The sequence below is a fragment of the Bombyx mandarina genome, chromosome 19 (assembly GCF_030267445.1).
Source record: "Bombyx mandarina strain Sakado chromosome 19, ASM3026744v2".
In the NCBI taxonomy this organism is placed as follows: domain Eukaryota; kingdom Metazoa; phylum Arthropoda; class Insecta; order Lepidoptera; family Bombycidae; genus Bombyx; species Bombyx mandarina.
This window is the reverse complement of record NC_143225.1, coordinates 7,519,540-7,533,931: the sequence shown is the minus strand read 5'-3', so window position 1 is coordinate 7,533,931 and position 14,392 is coordinate 7,519,540. Positions and strand designations below refer to the sequence as shown.

The 14,392-nt window shown below is 36.4% G+C and overlaps 2 protein-coding genes across 2 annotated transcripts in view; one reads left to right on the top strand and one right to left on the bottom strand.

Annotated features, from left to right (window-relative positions):
* The first annotated feature begins 2,658 nt into the window (after nt 1–2,658).
* The window catches only part of LOC114243078 (ubiquitin-conjugating enzyme E2 R2), a 33,971-nt gene continuing 22,237 nt past the window's right edge, over nt 2,659–14,392 (top strand). The window contains exons 1-2 of the mRNA XM_089735443.1: nt 2,659–2,873; nt 4,922–5,008. Coding sequence (XP_089591569.1) covers nt 2,694–2,873; nt 4,922–5,008 — 267 coding nt within the window. The 5' untranslated portion in view covers nt 2,659–2,693. The remainder of the gene's footprint in view (nt 2,874–4,921; nt 5,009–14,392) is intronic.
* On the bottom strand, nt 10,086–13,392 carry LOC149500834 (uncharacterized). The gene has a single exon (XM_089735442.1). The coding sequence runs from the start codon at nt 11,035–11,037 to the stop codon at nt 10,150–10,152; it is 888 nt and encodes a 295-aa protein (XP_089591568.1). The 5' UTR covers nt 11,038–13,392; the 3' UTR covers nt 10,086–10,149.

Sequence of the window (14,392 nt, the reverse complement as noted above, 5' to 3'; positions counted from 1 at the left end):
TATTCTTTACATCGCGTGTCCTGCGAAAACTATTGATGATAGAATAAACAATTTACTACGACTTTGTAGAACAAGTTATTATTTATAAAAAGTGTCGGGACAGCATATGTCGAACTTGTAGTTATGCCGCAATAAGTGTTCTTTTATTTAAAAAAATAAAACAACGTCAAATATCGTTGACATTTTTGTTATAGACCCGAGCGGAGCCGGGGCGGGCCGCTAGTACAGTAATAAAATTCAAAAAAACTTGTCCCAATTAGTAATATTCTCCATTTAGTGTCCTACTTGTTACTCCGTTAAGTCCTATCTTGGGCACTGCTGGTGGGGAGTGTGGTGAGCCTGACAGAGCGAGTATCTGTCCCTTTCCAGTCACTGTCTTAATCTCCCAGTTAATTCACGAGTATTTAGATATAAGGTTGGGGAAAAGTTTCTTCACATTTTTTAAGAAAATTCACATCATTTTTTAATATAGTTTTAGTTACATTTAACTAAAGTATGTAGGTACCATTTTGTTCGATAACTTTTTGCCTTCTTGTAGGTAGGGACATGATCCCATTTCTATAGAAATTTTGGGGCTTCTGATCAAAATACCGCGACAATTGGTTTTGGCAGTCCTCTCGTGATGTTAACCTGACACTGCCTAAATAATTCTGAAGAGACCGAAACAGGTGGAAATCTGAACATCTGAATCTGTATCAGATTTCTGATCATAGCTGACCGATATAGGTCAATATATTATATTGACCTATATCGGTCTACTGAGCAATATCTCTCGCCTGGTGGAAGATCTTCTTTTTGACTTAAACCTCCCAAAGGTACCACCGTCCTGAGTATATCTGCCGCTAAGCCAGGGTGAAAAATCTATTAAAGGATTGAGATTTGCGTCAAATTATGTGGTTATATTGCTTTTTTAATGTATTTCACTAATAAATAAATTATTAAAGTAATCACTTATAAAACAACGTGAGTTGGGAACTTGTTTAGCCATCTACAGCAATAAAAAATGTGGTTTTTATAACAACAGACAACATAGCTGGAATAATACTATTTTAATACCTAGTTCAATTTTAAATTATGATTAGTGACATATTAATGCTCTAGTTTTGTATAGTTTTCTCTGAGGACTGAAATAATACGTGTAATAATTAGGTATGATGGTCCATTCATTGCGTTCTACTCTGTTTCCTAGTTTCCTGAGTCAAGTAAAAGGTATTCTCGGAACAATGATCACTTCCCTTTAGCGACATCTCTGATTCGTGATTAACACTATTGACAGCTAAAGATTATATTAAAACGAAACCGAGCTGTCAGATTGTGTGGCCTCGAACTAGTACGTGACAACTAAATTTAGATGACGCTAGCATAGATTTGACTTCACTGGATCCAGGTACCTAATTGTATTAAAATACACCTGTGACGTTATGATCTTGTTAATTCGATATTTAATTATTAAATTTACATATCTGATGTTCTATATTAACCTTTAGGAAACTTTTTAAGTTCGGTTTTAAATCTTTTAATGTTAACTAGTTTATGAATTATGCCCGAAGCTTAATAAAAAAAATTGACGCTTTTCCTACTGTTTTGTCTTAGGCCGGGAATAGTTACTTTGATATGACGTCATGAAATAAAAGATAATTGAACATTTTGTACAAGATACTATTAATTTATGAAATCTCTTCTTATAATAATTCATTAGATTATCTACTTTTTAATATAAAATAAGAAAAAGAATAAAATTACAGCACATGAACATCCATGAGACAGCATGTAAATGAAAAAGCACATTTATTTTTTATTTGTTGTTTGTATTCTGTTACTTTGTCGGATGTCGTACATCCGATTAACTTGCAAACTTTATGTATGATTGTTGTTTATGCCTCAAGGAAAGTTTGTGATAAAACGGTACCACCCAGGTATGTACTGCAAGTACCATAAATTATTTAATTCTGTTATATAAATTCAGGTTTAATTATTTAATCAGGTTTAATAATTTCCACTATTGTACTGAGAAGTTATATCATTTCCTCTTGTCTCATTTCATTAAAAGTTATGCTATAATAATTATCACTCAGACAATCATTCGGATTAAATCCGATTCATGCCGCTACTCATTCATCATTTCTGTTTTCATAGAGCATTCATTAAATTGAAGATTTGGCTAAAAGAACAGGAATCCACGCCATAACAACATTAAAAAAAAATTCTAAATCATGACCCATGCCTACTAGATGGCGCTAAAAATCTTAAAGTCGATAAAGATTGCATGCGTCACGTCACTGCGCAATCAAGCACGGAAATAAAATAACAGCTGTTCTACAATATTCGTTCGGGCAACTCAGTCAGCAGCTGTAGCACGCACGTAGCTGATTTTCTTCAGATTACGTTTCGTTGAACGGTGCTTCGCTTTCTCATTGTTGTTTAACTGATCGTGTGCTTTGGGCCTATTGTTTCGTCTACTTTTCAACGTAAATTAATAACAAATATTTAAGGGTTGACGTTTGAAGTGTGTGACACGTACTTGTGGATGCTGCAGTATCGATGCTATGTTTACCAAAATTTCTAGTTCGTTGTTATTGTGACGAGTTGAAATGCCTGGTGGATACGTGGACAGTGTAAAGAGTTCCAAAGTGATATGTTTATATAATTTTGTTTAGATAGGTAGTGAAGGTTGAATAAATACATAACTGACAATGTCTAACACTGTTCCAACGAGTTCGGCCCTCAGGGCTTTAGCGTTGGAGTACAAGAGTCTGCAAGAAGAACCTGTAGAAGGTTTCCGTGTTAAATTGTTAGGAGAGGACAATCTATTTGAGTGGGAAGTGGCAATCTTCGGACCGCCGGATACACTTTATCAAGGTGGATACTTCAAGGTAAGATTAAACTATGAACTATATCGCGCAGACTAAAAATTATAATTTTTCAAATTCAGATTTTTCAAATTAAGGTTAAATGTAGTAATTTATGTGGGTAAGACTAAAACTAATTTATATATTTTGTTAACCTAATGTTATTAAAGTATGCACTGTTAACTTTACCTAAAAATAACACATTTCAAAGTCAGCAGTCATTCGAAAATTTCAATCAAAATTTCAATTTATTAGAAGAAGAGATTTTATTTTCACAAAAATAGACATGAAATTGAAATCATGACTTCCTCAATGAATTTCATCACCATACATATCGGAAGTGGTATATATTGTGAAAATGATTCATACCATTTACCTTCAAACAAAAACACAAAGAGATCGTAAATTTTTGTGTCTTGTACATTTTTTACATGTATCTAGAGCACATTTACATAAATGTCCACAAATATTCAACCTCAATACAGTTTGTTCTTTAATTCAATGCAAAGTAATGTAGCAACAGAATTAACTACATCCATATCAAATAACAATATGGATAAAACAATAGACAATATAGAGACTGAAATTTTGAGATTAAAGAATAATTATTCTGTCGTTAAAGTCGCTATTACATCTAAAACTATATTAATGGAAGTAAACTTATTAATTATACTTAAAATTGCAGTATTTGACTTACGGCCCCCTGATTAAGTTCTGACTAAAGCCTCAAGATAGTCTAAAATAAGCAATATAATTTTGTAATGTCCACAAACACTTAGTGTAAGGACTCTTAGTAGTAATGTTCAGATATATGCAGAATGAGAACCAAAATCAGGGCTATTGATTGTTTTGGAACTTCTACATTTGCATAGCAGGATTCTGTTACATCTCTAATAATATGACAACAATTTGTAAATATGTGTGTTGTTTTCTACTCAAAAATGTATTTATTAACTCCAGAAACAGTAAAATTCTACAAAAAAATAATCTCATAAATCATCTGCTTAATTCTGTGTTATTTATTTAATCAAGTTACCTCACAAAGGATAGTGGGTTATTAATAATTGATAGATCTCTGAAATTAATAGAAGAAAGTCTACTATAGAAGGCTACTCAACAATTGAACAGAGAACCAATTATAAATTTAAAAAATATTTAATTAAATTAAAAATTAAGATTTGCATTCATTTTTTAAATATTACCATTCACTTGTTTTTGTCAGATTTTTAATACTAGATTTTACTACAAGCTATACCTGCCATGACTAACTGTTGATACAAAAGAACATTTAATTGGATAACAAAATTAAATTATTAATAAAATAAAATAAAATAATTAAGAAAGGAACAAAGTTAAGTTCAATTCCAAATAAATGAAACAAATAAGTAATAATAAAATTAAGTAATAATGTCTTGAGCATTATTACTAGTGGTAGGACCTCTAGTTAGTCTGCACGGGTAGGTACCACCACCCTGCCTATTTCTGCTGTGAAGCAGTAATGCGTTTCGGTTTGAAGGGTGGGGCAGCCGTTTTAACTATACTTGAGACCTTAGAACTTATATCTCAAGATGGGTGGCGCATTTACGTTGTGGATGTCTATGGGCTCCAGTAACCACTTAACACCAGGTGGGCTGTGAGCTCGTCCACCCATCTAAGCAATAAAAAAAAAAGCATAATGTATTCATACTTATTAAAATATCATTATCAGAATTTTCAGTAAATTACTTTATTGTAAGATGAGCTCACAGCCAAGCAAATATTGATTATCAAATTACCAAGCCCAGAGAAACCAAATGTGAATATCCACTGACTGACTTTTAGTACCCATGCTACTAAACTATGATAATCCCACCTAGTTCTTTCTTGAAGCATTTGCATATTACAATATAATTGAGATTTAGATCTTATCTCATAAGACAGATTTTAGTATTGCCATTGTGGTGTTGCCCTGTAACTGCTTAATAATAAAATAATTTGTGGTTCTTAAATAAGACTCACAACCAACTCTGTTTAAATTTGAGTAATTCTGTTAGAACAAACACATTTAAAATGATCTTTTGTTTTTGTTTCAGGCACACATGAAATTCCCCCCTGACTACCCGTATTCACCACCATCCATTAGGTTTTTAACTAAAGTCTGGCATCCAAATGTTTATGAAGTAAGTAAAAAAATGTTTTGCTATCTATTGTTTAATATTTAGATGTTGTTAGTTTGAAGATACGTAATGTAGTAAATAAAATGGAGCCTGCACTTGAAACATGGTCCTCAATGAGCCTCAAGACTTCCAGTACGTAAGCTGATAGAACTCGCGATTTTGGTTAACAATAGAATCGGTAATCAAAACAAAATCGCGTTATTGAAATTATTGCGTGATTGCGGAGTGGGTCTGTGGTTTGGAGTAAGTTATACTGCGTCAGGACGTCGATTTGCGGAGAGAGCCTGTCCAACTACAGGGTGATAAATATTTGATTTTCCTAATATGCAAGACTACGGGTTTTTTCTAGAATCTTGCGTGTGACCATGAGCTCGAAGCTGTCACTTTGCTTCCTAGTAAAATTACCAAAATCACCTTTTTGAGCCTCCGCAAAAAAGATAACTAGGCTAGTTCGCAATGCGGAGTTATGGATATGCGTAAATTCTCGAAGGCGTCAATATGAACATTGCTTACTTTCTTTACGATTCACATTTCCACATGCGTGGGATATCGAGTGCACGTGAGTGGCTAGTCTCAATTATTCGTTAAATGTTTCTAAATGATGTACCTTTCCGTGACCTGGCCCCCTAAGAGCTAGGGGTCCCACCCGTTGTGTGCGGGGAGAGACCCAGACGTGGGGTGGCGTGCTTTGCACGCTCACCCGCAGTAGGAAGCCGGGTGATGGTAGACCGCGTACCCCGACCGCTCTGGGGGAAGGTGTAACGCGGCGCCATCAAGGCGGGCTCTCGGCCCGCTGAACGAGGGAACCGGTGGTCGTGTCGCTGGCGGCCGCCGGTCCGGCGTCCGTGGGACGGTGGGATGGATGTAATGTGCTCTGCGTCAACCCTGTCCCGCCGTCTCAATAGCCCCGACTGGGCTCCGGCCCGGTCCGAGGTAGGGCGCCGGTTGTGAGCGGCAGGAGTTTTTAGTGAGGTTTAACTCCTACATACCCCACCTGCCGCGCGGGTGGCGATCAGGCGATTTTCTCCTGTGGAAAAAAAAAAGAAGATGTACCTTTATCCAATGCCAAGTCTACTATTCTTAAAGAGGATTCGGGTTGATATCTGGGTGGCGCTCGTTAGATAAAGCTATGAGTCAAATCAACAATAGATGCATCTTTACTTAACTGGAAAAAGGAAACAGATTTAATGGTAAACGCTTAGCATCACGTTTTTCCTATCTCGTCTTTTGTACCGTTGTATTGACTGTAACTCTGTTTGCAAACTATTAGAAGTGTTTTTTCTTCCGTAATCATTGAATTCAATCACGTAAGTTTGAGTTTACGGTTACAATGCCAGTTTATATTCAGCATTACAGCATTTTTGAGCAACTGTCTCCCCTAAGAAATACTTGTAACCCTAAGAAATACTTGTAATATACCTAAATTAAATAGTTAAGTTAGAGATTAGTAATTAACATAGAATAAGATAGTCAAGTTCTTAGATTTTTTGCTACATATACAGTTCTTTCAGCTTTATGAAAAAAAACACAGTTATTATTTAACATCGGTGGTACCCCTTTTAAGTCAATACAAATAAAAAATCCAGGAGTACAATTTGAATTTTCTGTATGCTTATCTATCAGGCAATTTAGTGACTTTTCAACGCCCCCGCGATAAAGAGCCAAACAAAACGCCTGCAGGAAAACAAACCAAGAAAACATGTTTCAAAACGTTTTATAGCAGCTTTGTTGACACAATAACTTTCAATTTACCTTGTTGTCGGTAGAATCAATTAGGTATTCTGTGTTTGAACGTTACTGAAATAAGAAACAAGTAAAATATGTTATCAATAACATTTGTGATTCTTTCGAAGGTCGCGGTATTACAATCTAAGCAGTTTTTTTTTTTATTGCTTAGATGTGTGGACGAGCTCACAGCCTACCTGGTGTTAAGTGGTTACTGGAGCCCATAGACATCTACAATGTAAATGCGCCACCCACCTTGAGATATAAGTTCTAAGGTTTCAAGTATAATTACTACGGCTGCCCCACCCTTCAAACCGAAACGCATTACTGCTTCACGGCAGAAATAGGTTGAGTGGTGGTACCTACCCGTGCGGACTCACAAGAGGTCCTACCACCAGTATGTACGTTATTAGACTAGAACAAATAATAGTTTCAATGTCTCATCGACTTTTCACATTAGTCAACGTTCTTGAAATAGACCCTAAAAATCCATTATTCGATATTTGTGTCGTTAATTGTGTAATTTAGAGAACGATGAGCCTAAATTAATTGCAACGCGTCCAAATTTCAAAAGGTAAAAATAATGTAATGGTTCCTCACGGTTTTCTGTTCTTCAACAACGTACAACACTGTTTTTACCAACCGCAAATTACAGCTGTTTCATTTTGTCTATTAATTTTATCAATTTATCATGAGCGAAATGTGTTAAAAAAAATATATATATCGAATTGAAACGTGCTTTGTCTTTCTCTTTTCCTAGCTATTTCAGCACACACGGTGGTGGAGTTAGCTTTACTTATTTTTCTCCTCCATTTCGCTCTGTCTTCGATATCCTCGTCAGTAACATTGCGTTTTTTTTTCTTTTTTCCTTTTTTTTTCTTACTTATGCTGATAGCCTTGAGAGGCTATTTCAGCTTCGCCCTAACGTGTCACGGGGCTCAAACTGGAGTGTTGGTAACGCTGGTCTAAGCAAAAGCAGTGCTTCGCAAAATCTACCACCGGATCGGACACGCGACCTACTGAGAAAATCCGGCGAGAAACTCAGTGGGCTGCGTCTATGGGTTAATTCGCTCGTCGAGCCCTTCGTCGCAAGCGACGGGTTCGACGAGTACGGTGACCGGAACATTACATTCCCATTTGTCCTTCAGTACTACATCTTTCCACCTTGTCTTGGGTCTACCTATAGAGGTCGACCTGCAGTGCCAGTTTACGACATAGTCTGGTCGGAGGCCTCCTCTTTTTCGTGACCGACACAATCTCAGCGTAATGACACGTACTTCATGTTTTCGCGTAATGCAGTCAATAATGATAAAAATATAATTGAATAATTTAATAATTATATTAGATTATTAGAATATCTATACTTCTATACTATAATATTATAAAGAGGAAAGATTTGTTTGTTTGTTTGTTTCGAATAGGCTCCGAAAGTACTTTACCGATTTGAAAAATTCTTTTTCCATTAGAAGCCGACATTGTCCCTGATGAACATAGGCTACATTTTATTTTTTATTTTTTTTTTCTTGTGTGTTTTAATGTTTCCGAAGCGAAGCGAGGGCGGGTCGCTATAATTTATAAATATGAAAACAATTATAAACGTAACACTAATAAACTGAAAGTTATCAGACTGCTTGCAACGCGACACGCTTCAGGCTCCGAGGTTTCAGTCTTAGAACTCAAACCACGTTACATTTTATATTGCGTCATCGTAATATGAACCATTTGTGTAAAAAGAAAATAGTAAAAAATTTGTTAATCTTATTACATGCAAAACATCTGTGAACTTCTTAGCTTCTAGATCTTTGTACAAAGTAAAACAATGGGTTTTCTTTGTTCTAAGGATACTTTGTAGATGTTTTTCTGCAACTTAATATTAGTTTAGGCTGCAGCTTTGCTGTGTGCAAGCAGTTGATGTCGTCCATGAGCGACTTTCACTGCCTATTAACGGATGGATTGACTCGTTTGCCTTTGAAAGAAACAATAAACTTAGCTCGCAGAGTCTGATATCATGCACACCTCGTATTCGAAAGTCTGTTGTTGTTTGTATAGAGACTTTAAATACTTTTTTTTCTTAAGTTTTCCCAAGTCGTAGACATAAAAATTACTTTTACGGTTAAATTCGCGTTTTTTTACTGTCATTACATTATTTCAGATGCTTCAATTTTATATCTATACTAATATATAAATCTACAGTTGTTTTTAAGGATGTTCCGTTATTACTACTGAACCATGCATCCGTTTGACTTGAAACTTGGTATCCATGTAGAAAATACATATACTTAATGGATAGGCTAATATTTATATGAGTGTTGGACTCCCTACACCAGTTGCGGGGGCGTTAATGATGAGAATCTTTGTGGGGGTGAGAAATAATAATTTTAGTTTTAAATGCCCAGCGAAGCGGACGGGTACAGCTAGTACTTTATAGGTTTCATGGTCATGGGCCACTGTCAGTCTGTCAGATTAAACCATAAAAGTAGTTTGAATTGTTGCTCGAACTGTTTAAAAATAAAACAATTCTAAGCCGAGCCGCATTATGGATTTGTCATTAAGGAACATTCGACTGTACAGTTCTCGTGTAGAGAGCGCGTTACCGTTAGCTCTTGGAAGAATCATCGGCGCGACGTCGACACCGCGAAATAATATTGTAGTCAGCGGCACACCGGGGTCATCAGTCTAAAACGTATGATTCACCACGTGACGCGTTCACCGACCACCGCGATCTACGCCCGAATGTTTTTCTAGAAGGAATACTTGTCAAAAATAAATACCGTTTTTTTTTTTAAAATGGCGCACTGTTTGTACTTTCACGTCTTTATTAGTCAATGTTTCTTTTTTCTCTGGATAACAGTAGCTTGAATCAAACATAAAGCTAGTGTAACAAGATACGCATAAGTACAAAACGAAAGAATGAAAAGATCAGTGGAAAACAGGATGCGGTGCGAGTTGAATGACCTATGAAACCACTAGATAGTAACAGAGAAGATTTATATTTTAATAAACGCAATTCGAATTTAAAACGCCGGATGTCATACGCACTTTTTTCTATGAAGGCATTACGGCCCACCTGATGTTGAGTGGTCATTGATGTATCAGCAAAGTAAAGTCGCTGTTTAAGAATATGCCGAGTAAAAGTTACAAAGTCATTGTCTTCTCGATTAATTTTTAAAATAGAAACTTCACTGTTTTAGCAACATATTAAATTTTAAATTGCTTTTAATTACGTTTACTGTTATAAATTGTTTGAATATAATACTCGGCAAACTTCTTGAGCATTAGTTGACGTAGTGGGGGTAAGTTCGCGCATCGTACAATTACGTACAAAAATGTTATTAAGTTATTAAAAACAACATAATATGTATTTATTTATATATTTATTAGTACATGAACAAAAAATACAGGTTAATAATTGTAGTAATTTAATCTAGGGGTAAAATAGATATTCCTTCCATTAGGTCAAAACTAGAGCTGGTGCCAGGTCTTGGATCAGCTGAAGCTGAGCTGGTATTTGTAATTGTTTTTTCGCTATCATAATCATGACCATCATCATCATCACTACTTTCTTCATCCGTGTCGCAATCATCGTCAGCAAAAATTACAAACTCATCAGTGACTAAATCTACCACATGATCACTTTTTACATACTCCGCCTCAATCTCTTTTATCTTTTGACATAATCTACCCCATTCCGGAGCACCCATCGCCGCGACCTTTTCCTTCACTAGCTCTATTACTTTGCCAGTGCTCCAGTTGAAATTTTTGCTACTGACATACCCTTTAATAGCTGCCCAAGCCATTTCAATTGGGTTGAGGTCTGGATGGTATGGAGGTAAGCGAAGCACTGAATGGTTGTGGTTTGATAAAATTTTATCAATGCTGTATGTTTTGTGTTGTTCCTTATGTGCTTTAATCAAGCTAAAAAGCTGGGGTTTCAACATGTTTTCATCGTATGGAATTTCTTTTTCTTGTAACCATTTCTTCATATAGACTTTTTTGGCATTGGCAGTTGGGGCGGGGTCAGACTGTTTATTGTGATATGACGCATTGTCGACTACTACAACGGAATTTGGTGGCAGATTTGGTAGCAACTGACAACGCAGCCATTTTTCGTAGTTCAAATAGTTCATGTTATCGTGGTAGTCACCAGATTTTGTGCCAGCTTTAAACAAAAGAAGGGCATTGGGAACAAATCCATCTTCGGAGCCAGCATGCACTATTACTACACGCTGTCCTTTCGAAATAACCCACAGTTGATCCATCTGACCACGACATACCACTTGCATGTGATGAGTCGACATAGGACTCATCGGTGTACACTATCGGTCTTCCTTCTTGCCTATATTTAATTATTTTTTGGAGATATTCGATCCTTAGTAGTCGAATATTACTTTTTTCAATTAATAGCTTCCGATTATTTTCTGTTCTTTTCCATCTGAAGCCTAGCTCTTTCATAATTCGTCGTAAACTTCGTTCCGAGCCATTAAAATTTATATCTTCTTTCAATTTTTTACGAAGTCTTTCGACGGTAGGAAGTTCGCTGTTTGTTATGTGATAATTATGAATACATCTTTTTATTGCAGATTGGTCGAAACTATCAATTCCGGTAACTTTGTTCTTCCCTGATCTTTTTTTACCTGGAGTACGAAACACGGCGAGCAAATTAGAGCCCTTCGCTTCATTAATAATACGCCTAACAGTACTGACTCATGTTTTTGTTGCCTCTGAAGTCTCTTTTACCGTTTCCATATCATTATTTCCCTGCTTTTTAAGAAAGCAATATACGTCGTACACCATTTTTCTAGCTTGTCTTTTTAATACTACACCAGTTTGACGTGGCATAGTATATTTTTTATAAAAAATCAAGAAACACTCAACAAATAGCAATAACAACAAAATCAACAAACAATAATAATTATAACAAATAACTTCAACGATTAATATTAATAGACTTTTCACTGTACGCAAGCGTACTTTTGGGAGCAAGCGGAACGAAGGCGCGGTGCGGGACGCAAGGTTCGACTGATCTACCAGATTCTACCAATAACGCGCTCGATACGATTTCCCCTGCCGTCGCGCCTCACCCTCACCACCAAAGTGATCTAAAATTCGGTTCTGCGCAGTCAAGGTCATTTGCTCACGAAGTTTGCCGGTTACTATACTAGGCGTTAACATCTTAGAAACAGACGGTTCGGCAGCGTGAGCTCTTCTCCCACCTACGCCAAAGATATGATTATTTTTGTTCATGTGAATGTTAATGTAAGATATTCAATCAAAAAATATCTCAAAATTTTCTGTTTTTTTATTATTATTGCTTAGATGGATGGACGAAATCACAGTTACTGGAGCCCATAGACATCTACAACATAAATGCGCCACCCACCTTGAGATATAAGTTCTAAGGTCTCAAGTATAGTTACAACGGCTGCACTGCCCTTCAAACCGAAACGCATTACTGCTTCACGGCAGAAATAGGCAGGGCGGTGGTACCTACCCGCGTGGACTCACAAGAGGTCCTACCAGTAATATCATGTAAAAATGTTAATGTAAGATATTCAATCAAAAAATATCTCCAAATTTTCGGTCTCTGTCTTGACCTTGAGGTAATTATTAACCTTAATCGCTGACCTGCGTCACTGTGGCCACTTTGAACTTGTACCACATAAACTCGTCGTTCTGCAAATAACGTCCTAGTGGAGCGATCTTAGCCCCAACGTTTATCGAACCCGTGCCAACAATTCGATCGTGTGCTTTTTTTGTAACTGCCACGTGGTTGTACACACATTAAAACGTCTTAAGGACAGTACTGAGTGGTCTTTATACGTATAGTAGTTTTAGCCTAAAACAAGCCCACTGAGTTTCTCGCCGGAACTTCTCAGTGGGTCGCGTTTCCGTTCCGGTGGTAGATTCTGCGAACCACAGCTCTTGCTGGGGCTAGTGCTAGCAACGTCGTCAGGGTAAAGCCCCGTGAGCTCCCCTACTAGTTCTGTGTATCTAATACAACCTCTCGAGGTTACTTGAATAAGTAGGAAAAAAAAACATATGACGCACGGTGTACTTATGTAAAGCGATACGGTTGTGGTAGTGTGGGAATTCTGCGAGCTAATAGCCTACCGATTTTGGTACGTGCCCGTGATCATGAAGGAGTTGCATGATGAAAGAATGACGTCTATAATCTATATATTAATACGTGAAGCAAAAACTTTGTATCCCTTTTTACGAAAATTGCGCGGACGGAGGAGTAGGAAAGGAGAAACCCCATTCTGGGCCTAAGCGTTACACGAATGGGATATGTACCAAAAAGTCGTCTATTTTGCTTGATTAACCTATTGAAATCTTAGCTTCATTGACAATGGCCAAGTGTAGAAAATAAGTTGAATTCTATTTTTTGTTTTAAACAATCTTTGTAAACATCTGCAACACATAATTCAATATACGTAACTAGCTCCACAAACGTGTGGATTAGAATTAAAGCATCCCTAAAATAGAATCGATTTAGTGGAAATCGAGTGTTAAAAATAGTTAATACTCCTTTGTTTTAGGATAAATTACTGTTTTTATAGGTATTTAATCAATGTAAATAGAGTATGGCCATCAAATCGTGACACAAATTCAAAATATCTACAACTGACAACATTAAATAGTAAAGCACCAAAATCTACTAACAAAAATCATTAAAAGAAATAAATAACTGTGCCATTTAGTTATGACACGAAATCATGTCGGCAACTGCGACAATTCAAAATATTTTCAACTGGCAATCTTAAATATAACATGAAAAACCCGATTTGGTACTTTTGAGTTTTTCTATGGTGTAGTTACATTAATAATTTTACTGGTGGTAGGACCTCTTGTGAGTCCGCGCCTCCCGCCCGCCTATTTCTGTCGTGAAGCAGTAATGCGTTTCGGTTTGAAGGGTGGGGCAGCCGTTGTAACTATACTGAGACCTTAGAACTTATATCTCAAGGTGGGTGGCGCATTTACGTCGTAGATGTCTATGGGCTCCAGTAACCATTTAACACCAGGTAGACTGAACTCGTCCACCCATTTAAGCAATAAAAAAAGGCATGAAATAAAATGAAATAAGATAATATGGGATCACGTAATGATTTATATTTTATATAAAAAGTTATCATATAAATATCGTTTTTCATATAAAAAAGTTTTCATTAAAATTAAAATAAGACTGACCTAAAGGTCTTAGAGTTACCAGCTCATAAAATCCCTTAAAAAAATCATTTCGTGCGCAGCGCGTTTCGCATTACGTTGTTTTTAATTTTTGGCTTTCGTTCGTTTTCGTAAACAATCTAATGCGCGATTTCTCGTAACAGGTTCCATTTTTATTTTCAAGCAACCTGTTGCTGCAACAGGTTTCGTAAAAATTACTCATCTTTAGTAGGAAACAGCCTCAAAAATATCGTTTTTTATTAAAATATCACGAGCAATAAACATAACCTAAAATGTAAACATTGTCTGATTTTACTAATTTGGCCATTGCTGGGAGACCTGAAAATTGGGCTCATGAAACCTTCTTAGGTATTGTAATTTATGCCCAAATTCTAGCACTGTAACGCCAGGCCCAAGTTTGTATGGATTTCGGGTTTCTCCTTTCCACACTTATAGAGAATATAGAGAAGAAGCGCACAATGTTAATATTTTTTTTAA

What these genes read in the sequence shown, in the direction of transcription:
- LOC149500834 (XM_089735442.1), bottom strand. Translation starts at nt 11,037, where the DNA reads ATGAGTCCTATGTCGACTCATCACATGCAAGTGGTATGTCGTGGTCAG.